Below are 14,643 nucleotides of genomic sequence, written 5' to 3'. Positions count from 1 at the left end.
TAGCTATTTAATCTAAACCTTCAACATCACTGTAGACTTCATCAATATTATGATCAGATTCAAAACTGATTTGGTGACGATTTTTGAATGTATACCCTAATTCATTTTTTATTATTTTTCGTAATGTTGTCTCACCTCCTTTGTAATTTAAATCTTCTTGTGCAGCAGCCATAATTTTTCGCATAGTAGGTATTTCTTTCCTTTCTTCTATTATCTTTATAATATTTCTCAATTCTAATATTGCACATGCATCTAAAAATCCTTTTTTACCCCTTCTCTTTTTTATTGGTGTCCTAATTTTAGTAGCACTTGCTAAAGCTACTTCTTTTTCGCGTCTTAATTTTGTTACTGTATTTTTTGCAATTCCTGTAGCGCTTAACACACGCTCTGTAACCCTTGTCGTATTTTTTAAATGTTTCAAAATTTCTGTTACTATTTGTTTTGAAATATTTACGTCTTCGCTGTTATCCAGTGTATTTTTCACACAGCGTGATACAGTTTGAATTAATCCCTCAGTTTCTTCCTTCTCTCTGACGAAATAGTTGTCTACTTTAATGATAATTTCACGAGCACGACTCTCAATAACTTTCCTACTCATTTTAACATCAATAAGTGTGTCAACGAAACAAACTATGAAAATCACTTGTAAAATAAAATGCTCCTCAAAAATATCATAATATTGTTCTTGTTTTGATAAATGATTGTCAAACTTATTTTTTTTTGTTTTCCTTTCTTGCCATGCCAAAAAAGTTAGGAAGTGTGGAATTTGGATCGAAATTTGGAAAAGGATCAGAGAAATTTAGTATATAATAAATACATAAATGATTATAATTTATATTGTTATGAAAAAGGAAACTAGCTAAAATTCTATATACATCAATATTTATATTAGATAGAAGGACAGAAATCGAAGTAGGAAAAGGAATTTTAATGGACAAAAGCGAAGAAATAAAAGCGGAACGATCATGTCGAGGACAGGCAAAAAATATATGATTAAAATCCCCAACGTCATTACCACAGTGACATATCAGTAGGTAAAAGGTTAAGCCTTGCCAAATGCAAGGGAATGCCTGCCTCGTACGAATAAGGGTAGAAGTGATAGCTTTACCAAGCGTCATATTTGAAAACCACGGTTTAGGAGGTATATCCACCTGAATCGTGCTGTAATATCGACCCTAACTGAGATTTAAGAAGGAAAGCCATATCACAAGAAAAGTTTTTGTACGGTACCAGATCTCCGTCATTGACCGCTATTTAATATTTTCCATAATGTCTTTCTCGTCCCAGTCACATGGAACACATCTCACGATTCCCATGCGAGTGATAGTGAAGGCTGGAATAAATGCTTTGTATTTCTTTCCAATTTTTTTGATGCTTCCTTTTACAATGCTTTTTATAAAACTTTGTTTAAGGAAAATCCAAATTGTACTGGGTGAATGGATCTGGTTTGATTTGTTTGTAAGATTTTTTGAACATGGACGACATAAGGCGCAGGGTCTGACGGCTGGTAAGGCAACGTAGTAGCATCAGGGTTACTTGAAATATTGTTACATTGAGCAGCCTCATCATGGTGGATTACAGTGTTTTTATCATCAGGCTCCAGCACTTTAGAAATAACACTATCCTTTAAATTATTAGGGGAAAGTTGGGATTCTGATATACTCGTATGTCTGTGATTCCTTCTCTTCTTTTGGTTTCTACCTGAGATTCCTTTTTGGTTAAAAAGTAAGGTAAAAAGTTATTTCGTGCTTGCTGAACAGTCCGTATCTATAATTGAACCTTCCGTTTCCATTCCCGACGCATCGATTGTGACTACATGAGACACCTGGAGGGATGTCGCTCCAGGGTCTTCGGGCTCCAACATGAACGCCTAATCCTATTTACAAAGAATACAATGAAATGACTTACCAGGGGAAGAAAACAAACTAAGAAAATAAATAAACAACAATAACTGCTATTATATACACTTTATACAGCTTAACTGATCCTGTAATATCAAAGTAATTTAATTTTCAAAAGTTTGTCGCCCGCCTATTTCTCTCTCTCTATATTATTATTGTTAACTGAAAAACACAAGCTAGACAAAGGACAGTGATGACCATAATTATATGGAAAACGACACAACCGCGCGACAATCATAAGGTAACCTATGAAATTCAAAAATTGTATGAGAATGATATATATGCTCATGCTTAATTAAAATATGATCATATTTATATCGAATCGGTTTGATGTTACGCTTACGCTTGCCGCAAATTACCTTTGTCCAGTACCCACCTAATAACTATTATAATCTATATTCATTTATCGTTACTCATGTTATACTGATTAGAGATTCCTAATCTGTGGTGATTGATAAGTGATAACGAATAATAAACACGAAAGAACTCTGAAAATTATGACACAAATATATATAAGGACCTATTAAAAACAATATTATTTTAAAGACATGGCGGTTTATGCGGCTCATCTAACACGAACGCTTCAAGGCACGCCGTCAGTTTTTCAAGTTACAGCTCAGGAAGCTCTGGGTGCTACCGTCAAGCCAGCTTTAAGGAAATTTGTGGAGGTACGCATCTGAAGCTCAAAACTCACGGTCCAACCTTTTTATGAAATTGTATAATGCCCAATAACTATTACATCGTATATCGACACTAAAGTACAATACACTTTCAGTAATATACTCATACATATTAAAAATTATGTTAATTTCAGTACTTAGCATCAGTGTACCCAAAGAATAAGTGGAGTGAGAGATGGTATGATGAACTGTATTTGTTAATTGACTGCTGTCTACAGTACCATTATCTGAAACATTATGGTAATTTCTTTTTATGTCAATATTATTTTTTTACCTTTAATGCTAGCTTTTTTACAATTGGAACATATTTAAATTAATGTACCTTGTACTTTATTTTACCGAAAAATGGAATAAAATCTTTGGAATTTAGTTAGATAGTTTGACTATCTAATAACTGACTGGGTATTCCATTTATTAGCCGCAGTAGCAAATACCTCAACATTCTGTCAGAACCAAACTTGTGTAACTGCTCGGGTCTATACATCATGCTAAATTTGTTTATTTATGTCATTTTAATGAATGCACTTTTTTTTTACTTAATACATATTTATTTACTTTTTCTGTTATGAGCAGTATTTAAAAATTCGTGGTTCTTCATTTTTATGAGTCGAGCACATTTGTGACAATGTGTTTGAGTTTCAAAGATACCTAAAAATGTATATAGCTTATGTTAATATTTATTACAAATCTGTCCCCCTATCCATCACAGAATTTTTAAATATGGTCATCTTTGGGAGGAATAATAAAAGTAGTGTATTTTTCCTTATAAATTTTTTACATGAAATGAAAATGTTTCAGCTGCATCATTCTCTGAATGTTTCTATGGTTTAATGAGAGTCCCATTATCAAGCAGCAATGAGTTCAGTACTGGTCACCGATTACCTGTTCCACTGGAAAAGGGCTCATTGGCATTACTTGTACTTCTTCCTTACTTTAGAGACAAAGTGGAGAAGATGGTAAACCAGTGGAGAGAAGATAATGAAGATGGAAGATTGGGCAAGGTTCTTAAATTTTTACTTCATATTATATTTTAATTAAGTTGTTTTTTATTATAGTAAATTATATATCTCTCATTATTAAATTTCAATACTTTATTGATTTGCAGTATAAATAGGTGATCCATATGTTTGTCAATTATAACATTAAAAAATTACACATTTGTTTTTGTAACTCCATTAGTGCTACATAATGTAGTGGTTTCTATTTATTAGTAGTAATTTAGAAGTTATCCATATACATTTTATTAACCTTAATAGTTAATAATAACTTTAATTTTAATTATAACTAAATATCTTTTGTTAAGTAGCAAATTATTTTCAGAGTAACTCAGACAAGGCCCGCAAAGCAGCAGTCCACCTATACTCCATAACTCATCTAGTCACCGAGGCAGTAAAACTAATAATCCTTGCTCGATACCTCACAGGATCTTCTCGCTGCCCCTCACCACCATTACTTCTGTTGGGTCTTACGCTAACAAATGCCCCACCACCAGAACCTGAAGAAAATACCTGGAGTGATCTCGCTAGAAACTTATTTAAAGGAAATATTGGGTGAGGGAGAGCATACAAATTTAGAATGTGTTTTAATTAAATCATCAGACTGTATGACAAACTTGAAAGTATATTCCCTATATATAGTATATTTGAAAGTTCCCCGTATTATTAAATAAACACATAACATCCATTATTCTATTATATTATGACTATTAAACAGCTATATTTCTATAACACCTGTATATTAATTTTAATAAAAAATATATAAGTGCAAAGTAGCTTATCTAAAAAAAAATCAAACAACTACACGCAATACTCGTCGAGCGAGTTTGCTTATCTTGCCGAAGCCGCGTACAAATTATTTGAAGAAGTTTATTAGGTATAAGGGTGTGCAATTATTTAATCAATTACCATCCAAAATTCGCAATATTAGCGCGTTTAACAAATTCAAAAGGGCATTAAAGATACATGTCAAAGAGAACCTAGTAGACTAAAATTGGGACGTGTATCTCCCTCGTATATACATAATATTAAGTCTCTCATGTAAATAAAATACATTTTTGAAATGAGACATAAAGTTCCTTAAATATTATTACAGATTACATAGTGTTCTCATTATGGTAGAAATAAATAAAATAACATTATTTGTAAAAAAATATATATGTTTAATTTTTAGTTTACCAAACTAAAAGTTAATTATAAACAAGCAAATATCCCATTGAATACATAGTTTTACATAATTATTATTTATGTTTAAAAAATTGTAATTTTAATACATATATTTGTCTACGGAATGTAAATTAATTGATGACTCTTTAAGATGTATGTTTATTTGTATTTTAATTATTTAGAAGGGCCATGATAACTTTCCCAATGGTTTGGGGCGCTATGGCAGGCGCAGTTCAATGGGGGGCCTTCTTGGTCCAATTCCTACGCTGGTGGGAGACTCGACCTGGACTCACTATGGATTCGCTTCCCTCACCGCCTCCCCCGACTGTATGTATATTTATATAGAACATTTGTATTCCGCCAGAAACAACTTCATGTGAATGTATGAATTCGCTATCACAGTTTCAGTATAAGTTTCGAAAAGTGAACTTGAGAAAGAACATAGTCTGTACTAACGTTAATAACTTTATTACAGACATCATTTAAACCAAGTGACATTTTGAACACTTTATAAATTCACCATCTTATTCATTAAAATTGTTTTTTCATAATTACAGTGTAAACTCTATATAACAACACTGTAGGGACTGTCCATTTTATAGCGTTATAGAGAGTTCTCGTTAAATGGAGAGAAGAAAAACGTATAGATAATGCATGACTCTTATTTATTAATCATGGTCAACAACAGTCTACACGTGCAAGCAATCCGAATTTGTAAACAAAAACTAATTTCTTAGTAAATTCATATGCATGATGCCGACAGTGGACTTTATTGCGGGCTACACAGCTGCGCAGTTTTTACTAATTTTGGTAACTTAAAAAATAATTTATTACTCAATTGTTGCCATTATTGAGAGTGAGTGTAATGCTATGTAGAGTAAATCATTTAAGACAAGCTAAACCATCCAAAGCCAATTGATTTTGACGCTTTAGGGACTTCATCGTTAAATCGACCGACATTACATGGAGTTTAAACTGTATTTCATTACAAAGATCTGTACCTATAGGTAATTTTGGTGTAGATAATCTTTGTGTAATCTTTTTCTATGCTGGGATAAAAAGAGAATAATAAAAGTAGGGTAGTCTTTGAACTGTGCTATAAAACGGATGTTTTTTTGTCAATAACGTGGTAATCTGTTTAAAAATTGTGTTTTCTTATTTCAGCGTGAAGAAAAGGCAGTGCGTTACACGAATAAATGTCCCGTTTGTCTACAGTCTTGGAAGGTGCCTACTGTATTGCCAGTATCAGGGTCAGTTTACAAACATAAAATTTTACTAAAAAGATATATGTATTCGTTCAAAAAGTTTGCGGGGTTGGCGGAGGTGAGTTTACTCATCCAGGTAGGCGCTAATTGAGTGACTCATTGTTAGTATATATGTCGCAGTAAAGTAGTTAAATCAGAGAGTTAATTGAATCTCTAGACAGTTAATAAAAAATCGATAATCAATCAAGTCGCTAAAGTTCCGTCAGACAAGTGAGTGAACGAAAGGTTTAACGAATTTCCTAATTGAAATTGATTGAATATCGACATTTAATTAACTGTCTAGAGATTCAATGAACTCTCTGATTTAACTACTTTCCTGAGACATATATACTAATTTTCAGCCTAATCGGGTCATTATCTTTTGAGTTATCAAGGAGTAAACAACTATATTAGGCACAGACTAGCCACTATGGAAAAAAAAACATCGAGCCGTTATAAAGTTCCTTACCAAACAAGGAAACCTCAAACATTCTTGTGAGATGTTACAAGTTACAAGAGATGTTATCGGTTTATGGGGACTCCGCTTCTAGTAAAACTATGATTTATAAATAGCACGCCCTTTTCAAACAAGGAAGGGACTACTTCGAAGACGACCCCCGACACCTGGACGGCCTATTGACGCTACCACGCCAGAAATAGTCGAAAACGTTGAAAAACTTGTATTGTAAGATGTCCGCCTAAACAAAAGCAGTTTGCAGCATTAGTTGGAGTATCAGAAACAACCATTTGGGACATTCTGTATCAACATCTTGTCACAGGTGAAACTTGGGTTCACCATTATGAACCTGAGTCAAAGCAAGAGTGCAATGCCATAAAAGCTACACCCCCTCCTAATAAGTACAAGACCGGAAAGGTCGTGGCGACGATCTTTTGCGATACAGAAGGAATTTTTTTGATCGATTATAAGGGATGTGGTGTCTGCGTTACAGAAGAATACGCTTCTTTACTAGTTCAAGTAAAGAAAAAGCCGAGGAAAGCTTTCAAAAGCTGTGCTCCTTTTGCACGACAATGTACCAAAGGGGTACAGCTTGTTGCGATGGCTGTCATTCACCGATGTGGTTTTGAAGAACTGAGTCACCCACTACAAGACCTAGCCCCTAGCCACTATTATTTGTTTCCAAAAATGAAAAAAGCTGCGTGCAAAAAAGTTTTGCGACGATGATTTATTTATTTATTTACAGCCCATGCATGGCCAAATTATATACTAAAAGTAACGTAAAATAAAATACAATTAATCTATTTACAAAATTGGCAGTAAACCTCCTGCTATCCTCTAATCTTTTCCAAGTAAACAATTTTTTAACCGGATTAAAACTATTTGTATTATTATAAACTTTTAATTATTTACATAAATTTAAATTTTTCCGACGTTTACGCGTTTACAGCGTGCGTGGTCACGGTGAATGAAGATAAAAGGTGTTGAATGTCAAAAGTATCACAGCTTGACGACCAAGACAAATCTTATTTTTCGACGGTATAAATAAGTTATTTGACAGATCTTATAAATGCATTAGGGTTAAGAGAGAATACTTTGAAAAGGAAAAATAGTTTAATGATTAATTTCATTACCCTTCATTCCGAGAACTTTTTGGCAGCCCCTCGTGTATAAAATATACCTAAAGGACAATAAAACACAAATATATTTTAAAATGTTTAATAGACACGGGTCTGGAGTATCTCGTAATTAATTGCTTGAGCGATAATATTAACTTTTTAATGGTCTGTGTACCTATTATTTACGTCATTCTGCGTCAATTTACTAATATTTTTTGAGTTCATTTAATGGTCAAGCTTTTAATGCCGTTAAATTTATTATCATGTATCATTACTTTTTTTCTGTGAAACAAAGGCTTTACAGCGAACAACAAAGGGTTTATCTCCTTTTTTCATTCTTTCATTTTTATATAAAAATCTCTATTGAACAACCAGAATTGAATCAACCTCCCATTGAGTTACCTACGCTTTTTATTAAAAATAGAAACAAAAACAATTGTGCTGATATCATAATTTTTTAATCCATTTTAATGTAATTCCTAGGTACATTTTCTGCTATTCGTGTATCGCGCGACATCTGCGCGCCAACCAAACGTGTCCAGTAACGATGCTTCCAGCTACTGAGAGGTCACTAGTGAGACTTTATATAGATACCTAAATTTTGTTACCAATTTGTAAAATATAGTTTTGTTACCAAAATCGATTATAAAATAACAAATTAATATTTTATTTTAATTTTTGACCAAACATTAGGAAATAATTCTAAGCGTAAGCGTAAGATTTGTATTTAAATATGGTACATAGATAATATGATTTAATTGTTTATGATTTTTTTTAAACTATTTTCGGCCTGAACGTAAACAACGAAATGGAATTGCTTTTGTATTTGGTAATATAGCGGAACACATGCCCATTGGCTTCCCATAATATCGTATTCCAAATTTAAAAACCGTTTGTCACCAATATTCAATTTTATTAAAACAGTGTTTATAGTAGTGCTGTGGTCTGTGGGGATATATACTCTACGTAGTTTTTTCTCCACCTGCAAGTCAAACAAATTTACAAATGATAATGTTGTTCACGCAACACAAAAAATTGAGATAGTGACCACTTCGAAGGTACATTATAGCCAAGCTATTGGGAAAATATTGATACAAAAACATGCAGTCAATACAAATTAGCCTGCTATACAAATCATGTAATTCAAAGCTGAATAGATTATTTAAATTGTTTAAGAGGTAAGAAACTGACATTAAATTGACTTCAAGATTAAGGATGAGTCTGTATTCTAATAAGAATACAATTTATTATGTATGCAATGTATTATATATGTAGGTTAAAAAAACAGAATTTTAGTATTGTGGTACAAAATTTTTTTATTATTGAGAATATATTACTTGTTGACTATGCACTTGATGTGGTTCATATATAGGGGCTGTGGTAAATAAATTATACAATCTTTTAAGTGTATTTTTATTTCAAATAATCTATACATTAGATTATAAGAATATTATGTATTGAATATATTTCTTATTACAAATTATTATGAGTAAAGGTTATTGAATTGAGTTTTATAAAAACAATTTTATTGAAATACATTTCTAAAATATATATAGGCGAAAGATAAAATTTTTGTTTTTTTTTATCTTGTTACGCCAAAGAAGTGTAACTTCTAACGCGTGTACATAATTATTAAATTACGAGCCATTTATACGTCAAGCTTGAGGTGTAAGATAATCTTTGTCACGTATGTTATAAGCGAACAAACTGAGTGACAAATTTCTCTATTAATCATGATATGTTTATTATAATATATTGCTTATACAAATTATAAAATTTACGATAACTGCGATCGTATATTTTTCATTTCGTCTACATTCTGGTGATGTAAACAATTAACAAAATAAAGAATTTCTAAAGAAGCTCAACCCTTTATAATTTAAAATGATACTACAGATTGGTAAGAATTTATAAGTACTGAACATCATCAGCTAGTACTCCAGATAGATAAATATGAACGAGTTGCCTTCCATTTTCTGCAACTAGAGCCACTCGGGGCCTGTTACCGTGAATTAAAAGCGGTCGTGGGGGTGTAGAGAGTGACGCGGGGGGAAGGGAATTAATATATTCCCGTAATTCCTCACGGGTGGAGAAAGCTTTGTCCGCGTACACGAATTTAGCGTCACCAGTATCGATGATCTCCCACGGTCTGGACGTGTCGAAGTACCCACCCTCGCCCTGTAAATAGTTGATTTAATACACTGTCGTACACAGAGTCCTCTATTGCGTAATGGTAGGTTAATAATAAATTTAGGGATATAATACTAATGTAAGGAAGGGTAGGAAAGTAAGACTTTTAGCTTCCGTATTAATCTGTGGTGAATTTATTGATATTTACGAAATAATGTAACTATTACAGTCAAAACCGTTTACGACGACATACATTAGAACAACATACCGGTTATATTGACCAAAATCAAAGGGCTGAATTCTATTGTATTAGGAACTTAGTATATAGTATTGTAACAACGTCATCAGCTGTTACGACTATCGGTTTTTACGACCAAATATGAGTAGGCCCTTCGATGTCGCTATAACAGATTTTTACTGTAATATTATAATGTAGAAGTATCTATATCTATATCTTAATCAACAAGTCTGAGTTTATCTTTTTTTAAATGTTTTTAAATATTCCTCTGAAAAAATTACTAGTGATGAAACGAATACGTATATTAGTATTCCCGAATTCCCAAAACTTGCCCAAAAGCATTTTTCATTAATGCCATATATACGTGGCCTCGAAAAGATTATTTTCGACCGGTGTGAATATACAAATTATGAGTTAATTTCAAATATACAACATCTTAGTAAAAAAGAATAATTATTTATTGCCTTTTAAAATTATTCGTAGTCGTTGCATTATTAATTATTACGTCAAATTAAATTCTTAAACTTTAAAAACGGTTAAAATCTCTACCTCCGCATTGGATACAGCATAGTGGTTCCCGCGCTTGGCGGTCACTATGGAAACGATGCTTCCATCTTTATTGACAATAGGTGCACCTGCGATATAATTATTCGCAGACTCAAAAGTCGGAGCACATCGCCATTGGGCCAGTTTACCGTCGCTCGATACAAGAAGTATACGCTTGGTACGATTCAAAAATACCTAGAAAGTAAATTTAATAGTTAAATTATATTCTGTTGATTGTCGTATATTAAGTACACATATCGATGTCTAAAATACATATTTAAATATATATAAATTTCGATATTATAAAGATAAAGGATTTCTAATTGTGTACACTTATATCGAATAATGTCAAAAACTATACATTACGTAGAACAACTATGAGTAGTAACAAGTTAACAACTAACACGCTAGTGGGAATTCGAATTTCGAATTAACTATCGTGGAAACTCACCTTCTCAGCAGTGTCCGCATCCAGCCGGACGTAGGCTAGCTCAGCTAAATGTGCCAAAATTTGTTCCGTAAACACGTCGCAGTAGTGGTGGGTTGACACCGAGAGTTGTGCCTTCTGAAATAGGGTTTAATCATACTGAAGTCGCAAAGTATTCCCACCAGATACAAATTTCTAAAATGTAGAAAACCTAGTAAAACTGTATGTTTAAGAGTTGTTACTTTATATGCTGTAAAAATAAAGCCTTCGTCTTAAAGTCAGTTTTAGCCTTAATCTGTCTATTAACTTTTTAACATAAGTAGTATAATCGATTGCCATTTTCAATAAACTAATTGAGTGTAGTAGTGCCTGAACGGGTTAGTACACTCAAAATGATAAATTAAACAGCTTCAAGAAGTTACCTGTTCCGCCGTGCAGCAATGTATGGGGACTAACGAAGCACATGTAGCATAGCGACGTCCCTCTCTGTCATGAAGCTCAACCGGAACTGACATTCGCTCCACCAATCCCTTATACTGCTCATTCAAGACCGTACGCTGAGCCATTTCGTCGCTTTTATCTACATAAAAAAAATATAATAGTACTTACGTAACAGTAGTCGTAACACATTCAATACAGTTTATATGGAAATGTGCCCGCGTTAGTAATGGCAGATGCCTCAAAAATCCCTTACTTGGAATGGCCCAGTGGGAAGAATAAGGAGAGGACGCCCACCAGAAATCTGGGAATATGGAATAAAGGGGATAGCTGTGGGAAGCAAGAAACATGTAGAAGAATTTGGAGGAGACCACTCCATCGAAGGTTGTGTACTTTATGACATAGATTTAATTTAATCCTGAATATGTAGTACTCGCATACTTTTTATTCACTTAATATGTCATTACACGAATCGCGCGCCTCTTTCAGGACTAAAAATAAGTGAAATTGGAGACACCATCGTCAAATATAGATAGGTTCAGAGGTACTAAATTTATAATATAGTTATTTGAAAGAAATGTAAGTCACCAAACGCATCTAGTGGGGACAGAACATCGAAACTTTTTGAACTTATACAGGCTGATAATTATTACAGGGTATAATCAAATATTTACTTTTATGTATAATATAAATTATAAAAGCATTAGGATTTTGGGATAAATCAGTTTTCGTAAATAAAATATTCGTATAATAAAATTTTATACATAAATCGATAAATACATAGCTAACGTTACGCTGTACGACGTAGAACATTAATGGCTAATTTTACGGGACCAGATTGGTCCTTAACTTAGTTACTTCATTCTGTGTTATCCGAGACAAATTAGTTGATTAAAACCTGTTGCAACGATTGACAATCTTTCATAATTAGCAAATTAGGAGACATAAATCAATCTCTCAGATGTTAATTTAGAAATGTTTAATGTTTAAAAATATATTTCTTATAAGACTTATCAAAATACGATGGCCGATAATAATCGATGCAATGGTAATCCGAATTTACGACGAACATTGATAATTATAGTTTTAAATTCAATAACAATAGGTATACATACGGATAGAGATATCGGCGAATAAACAATCATATGAAATCAAGCCGATTTAGATTTTTTCTAAATATTGGGACGTTATGAAATATCAAGATAATCTCTTCGTCTAAACGCAGAAAAACTTGTGGGTTCTAACTAATATTTGATAGCTATAAAATGATTCGCTATTTGAGTCTTATGCGGGATAAGACTCAAATAGCAACATGGTGTAATATTTATTACATTATATTGTTCAACAACTAAATAAACTTTTTTATTTAGATTTTTGAATGAATAAATGGTCACGTTATAATAAAACAAGTAGGATACAATCAATAAAAATATCATCTAAAAGTAGTAATGAGTCTAAAAATCTATAGAATTAATTTATAGTCTACTTTCCGGCTTATAGCTTTCCGGTTTTTATTAATCTTGTCGTCTTCATGATAAATAACTTATTACCTGTATTACTATTAAATAGACAAATTGTGTACTGTAAAATAATTATTTTCAATAACAACTTACATATAATGCACACCTCGCGTACACAATAGCTCTATAATGTCTGATAAGAAATTAAAATATTCAGAGACGTCAGCTGACTTGATATGAACAAACAAAACTATACTTAAAACCATGATTGCTGATGTTTTATCACACACGAATATGAGTCACCAGTAAGTCTAAATGATTCATAATTTTATAACGTTTTTAAAGGTAATGGCTTTTCTTTTTCTATTTAAAGGATATCAATGCCAATATGCATATTAACATAAAAGTACAAGTAAAATGTTAATAATTAAGAAACCCATTTTTCGATACAAACTAATTAAGGTAAAATGAGTCAATAAATTTAACACCTGAATTTGCAAGGTATTAATTCATACTAGATATCGGTGGAAAACGGCAACGCAGCGCCTAGTTCAGTAGGATTAAATTAATTAAATGTCCAAAAGTGTTGTATATAAATATTTCAATAAATCGCAACTATATCTATTCTGTGCCGTGTATCCTATGATAAATGTCTTGGTAAGAAATTCGATAGGTTCACGTTTAATTAAATTTGGTTAACTCACTTTATTAAACTGAATTTAAAAAGTAAAAAAAACCATACCTACTGTCGTGACGTGCTATGAAGTAGAGCTGTCGGTGACATCAAAGAAATTTGTGCATTGTTCAAATATTTTTATAATATTATTAAACAAACCTATTAAACAAATGGGTAGATCTACTTTATGTTGCATGTACGACTATTATTTTGTGTATGGAAATTATTATATTTTGGCGTACGAGTACTAAAAAAAACGTAATGATGATAATATTAATGATTGATTGATTGATGTTTTTAGAATAAAATAAAATAAAGTACTTTTTTTGCGGCTCCTCACTTAAACGGTTAACTATTAGTGACATCTAAGAAAATTCTATTTGCTGTTAGCAAATAATAATTTACATTTATTTGTACCTATAGTTAACTGGTGTTTCTACCCTAAAGTTCTTAAGCTAATACCACTATTATCACATCACTTATTCATTCATATTGCATTTTTACAAATCACAACTTCTATATTCGTAAGAGTTAAGACTAATACGCGCGCATAAGGTATAGGCACTTGCGCATGGACAAATAACGTAACCCACTAACCAATTTCGGTCACAGCGACAAATCGACTAGTGAGCTGTGAGACTGTCAAAAATTAAGTAGAACAAGGCATATAATATATCCTTATTCTTCACACAATAGCGTAACACAAAACGGCAACGTCTCTCGTAAAAGTTGTCGTTGTTGTTGTGTGTGGAATTGATTTAAACGCATCTGTTGAAAAAAAAGTAATACCAACTACTTATACCTACGACCAAAAGATTTGTTTGAAATAGCGCGCTATACACATATTATTATAATTTTACAGTGACGGGGTCGCAAGACTGTTTTACTAATTTGGCTTTGGGCTTTGGGTTGAGAAACGATGAACTAGAGAATGTTCTTTATAAATACGCCTAAACTCTGACAATCTTCGCATTCGTGTGTTGAAACGAAATCTGATAAACTTATAATTATTATTATGTGTAAAAGGTTAATCGTACTGTTTTTATAATAATGTTCATTTTTAATATTACCTTCACCACTTTATTTTCTTGTGCACTTAAATGATTATATAATATATATATATATTATGACTGAAAGTTGGCACAGAGGCTCTCTTATTACGTTGT

At 32.3% G+C, this 14,643-nt stretch overlaps 2 protein-coding genes across 3 annotated transcripts; one reads left to right on the top strand and one right to left on the bottom strand.

Moving 5' to 3' along the window:
• The first annotated feature begins 2,340 nt into the window (after nt 1–2,340).
• On the top strand, nt 2,341–8,964 carry LOC123713514 (peroxisome assembly protein 12). The gene is made up of 7 exons (XM_045667221.1): nt 2,341–2,569; nt 2,716–2,821; nt 3,380–3,582; nt 3,902–4,131; nt 4,926–5,070; nt 5,908–5,993; nt 8,046–8,964. The coding sequence occupies exons 1-7, from the start codon at nt 2,450–2,452 to the stop codon at nt 8,158–8,160; spliced, it is 1,005 nt and encodes a 334-aa protein (XP_045523177.1). The 5' UTR covers nt 2,341–2,449; the 3' UTR covers nt 8,161–8,964.
• Nucleotides 8,965–9,102: 138 nt separating this feature from the next.
• On the bottom strand, nt 9,103–14,634 carry LOC123713763 (poxin-like). Of its 2 annotated transcripts, none has more exons than XM_045667593.1 (5): nt 14,548–14,634; nt 11,326–11,483; nt 10,928–11,041; nt 10,480–10,671; nt 9,103–9,740 (listed from the first exon to the last, which is right to left on the bottom strand). In XM_045667593.1, the coding sequence occupies exons 2-5, from the start codon at nt 11,467–11,469 to the stop codon at nt 9,471–9,473; spliced, it is 720 nt and encodes a 239-aa protein (XP_045523549.1). In that variant the 5' UTR covers nt 11,470–11,483; nt 14,548–14,634; the 3' UTR covers nt 9,103–9,470. The 2 variants fall into 2 exon arrangements, with proteins under 2 accessions (XP_045523549.1, XP_045523548.1); XM_045667592.1 differs by lacking the exon at nt 14,548–14,634 and adding an exon at nt 12,955–13,066 and having other exon boundaries at nt 9,104–9,740.
• Between the last annotated feature and the right edge of the window lie 9 nt (nt 14,635–14,643).

Source organism: Pieris brassicae, chromosome 8 (assembly GCF_905147105.1).
Source record: "Pieris brassicae chromosome 8, ilPieBrab1.1, whole genome shotgun sequence".
NCBI lineage: Eukaryota > Metazoa > Arthropoda > Insecta > Lepidoptera > Pieridae > Pieris > Pieris brassicae.
Note: the sequence above shows the minus strand (reverse complement) of the source record. Positions and strands in the feature narration are given on the sequence as shown.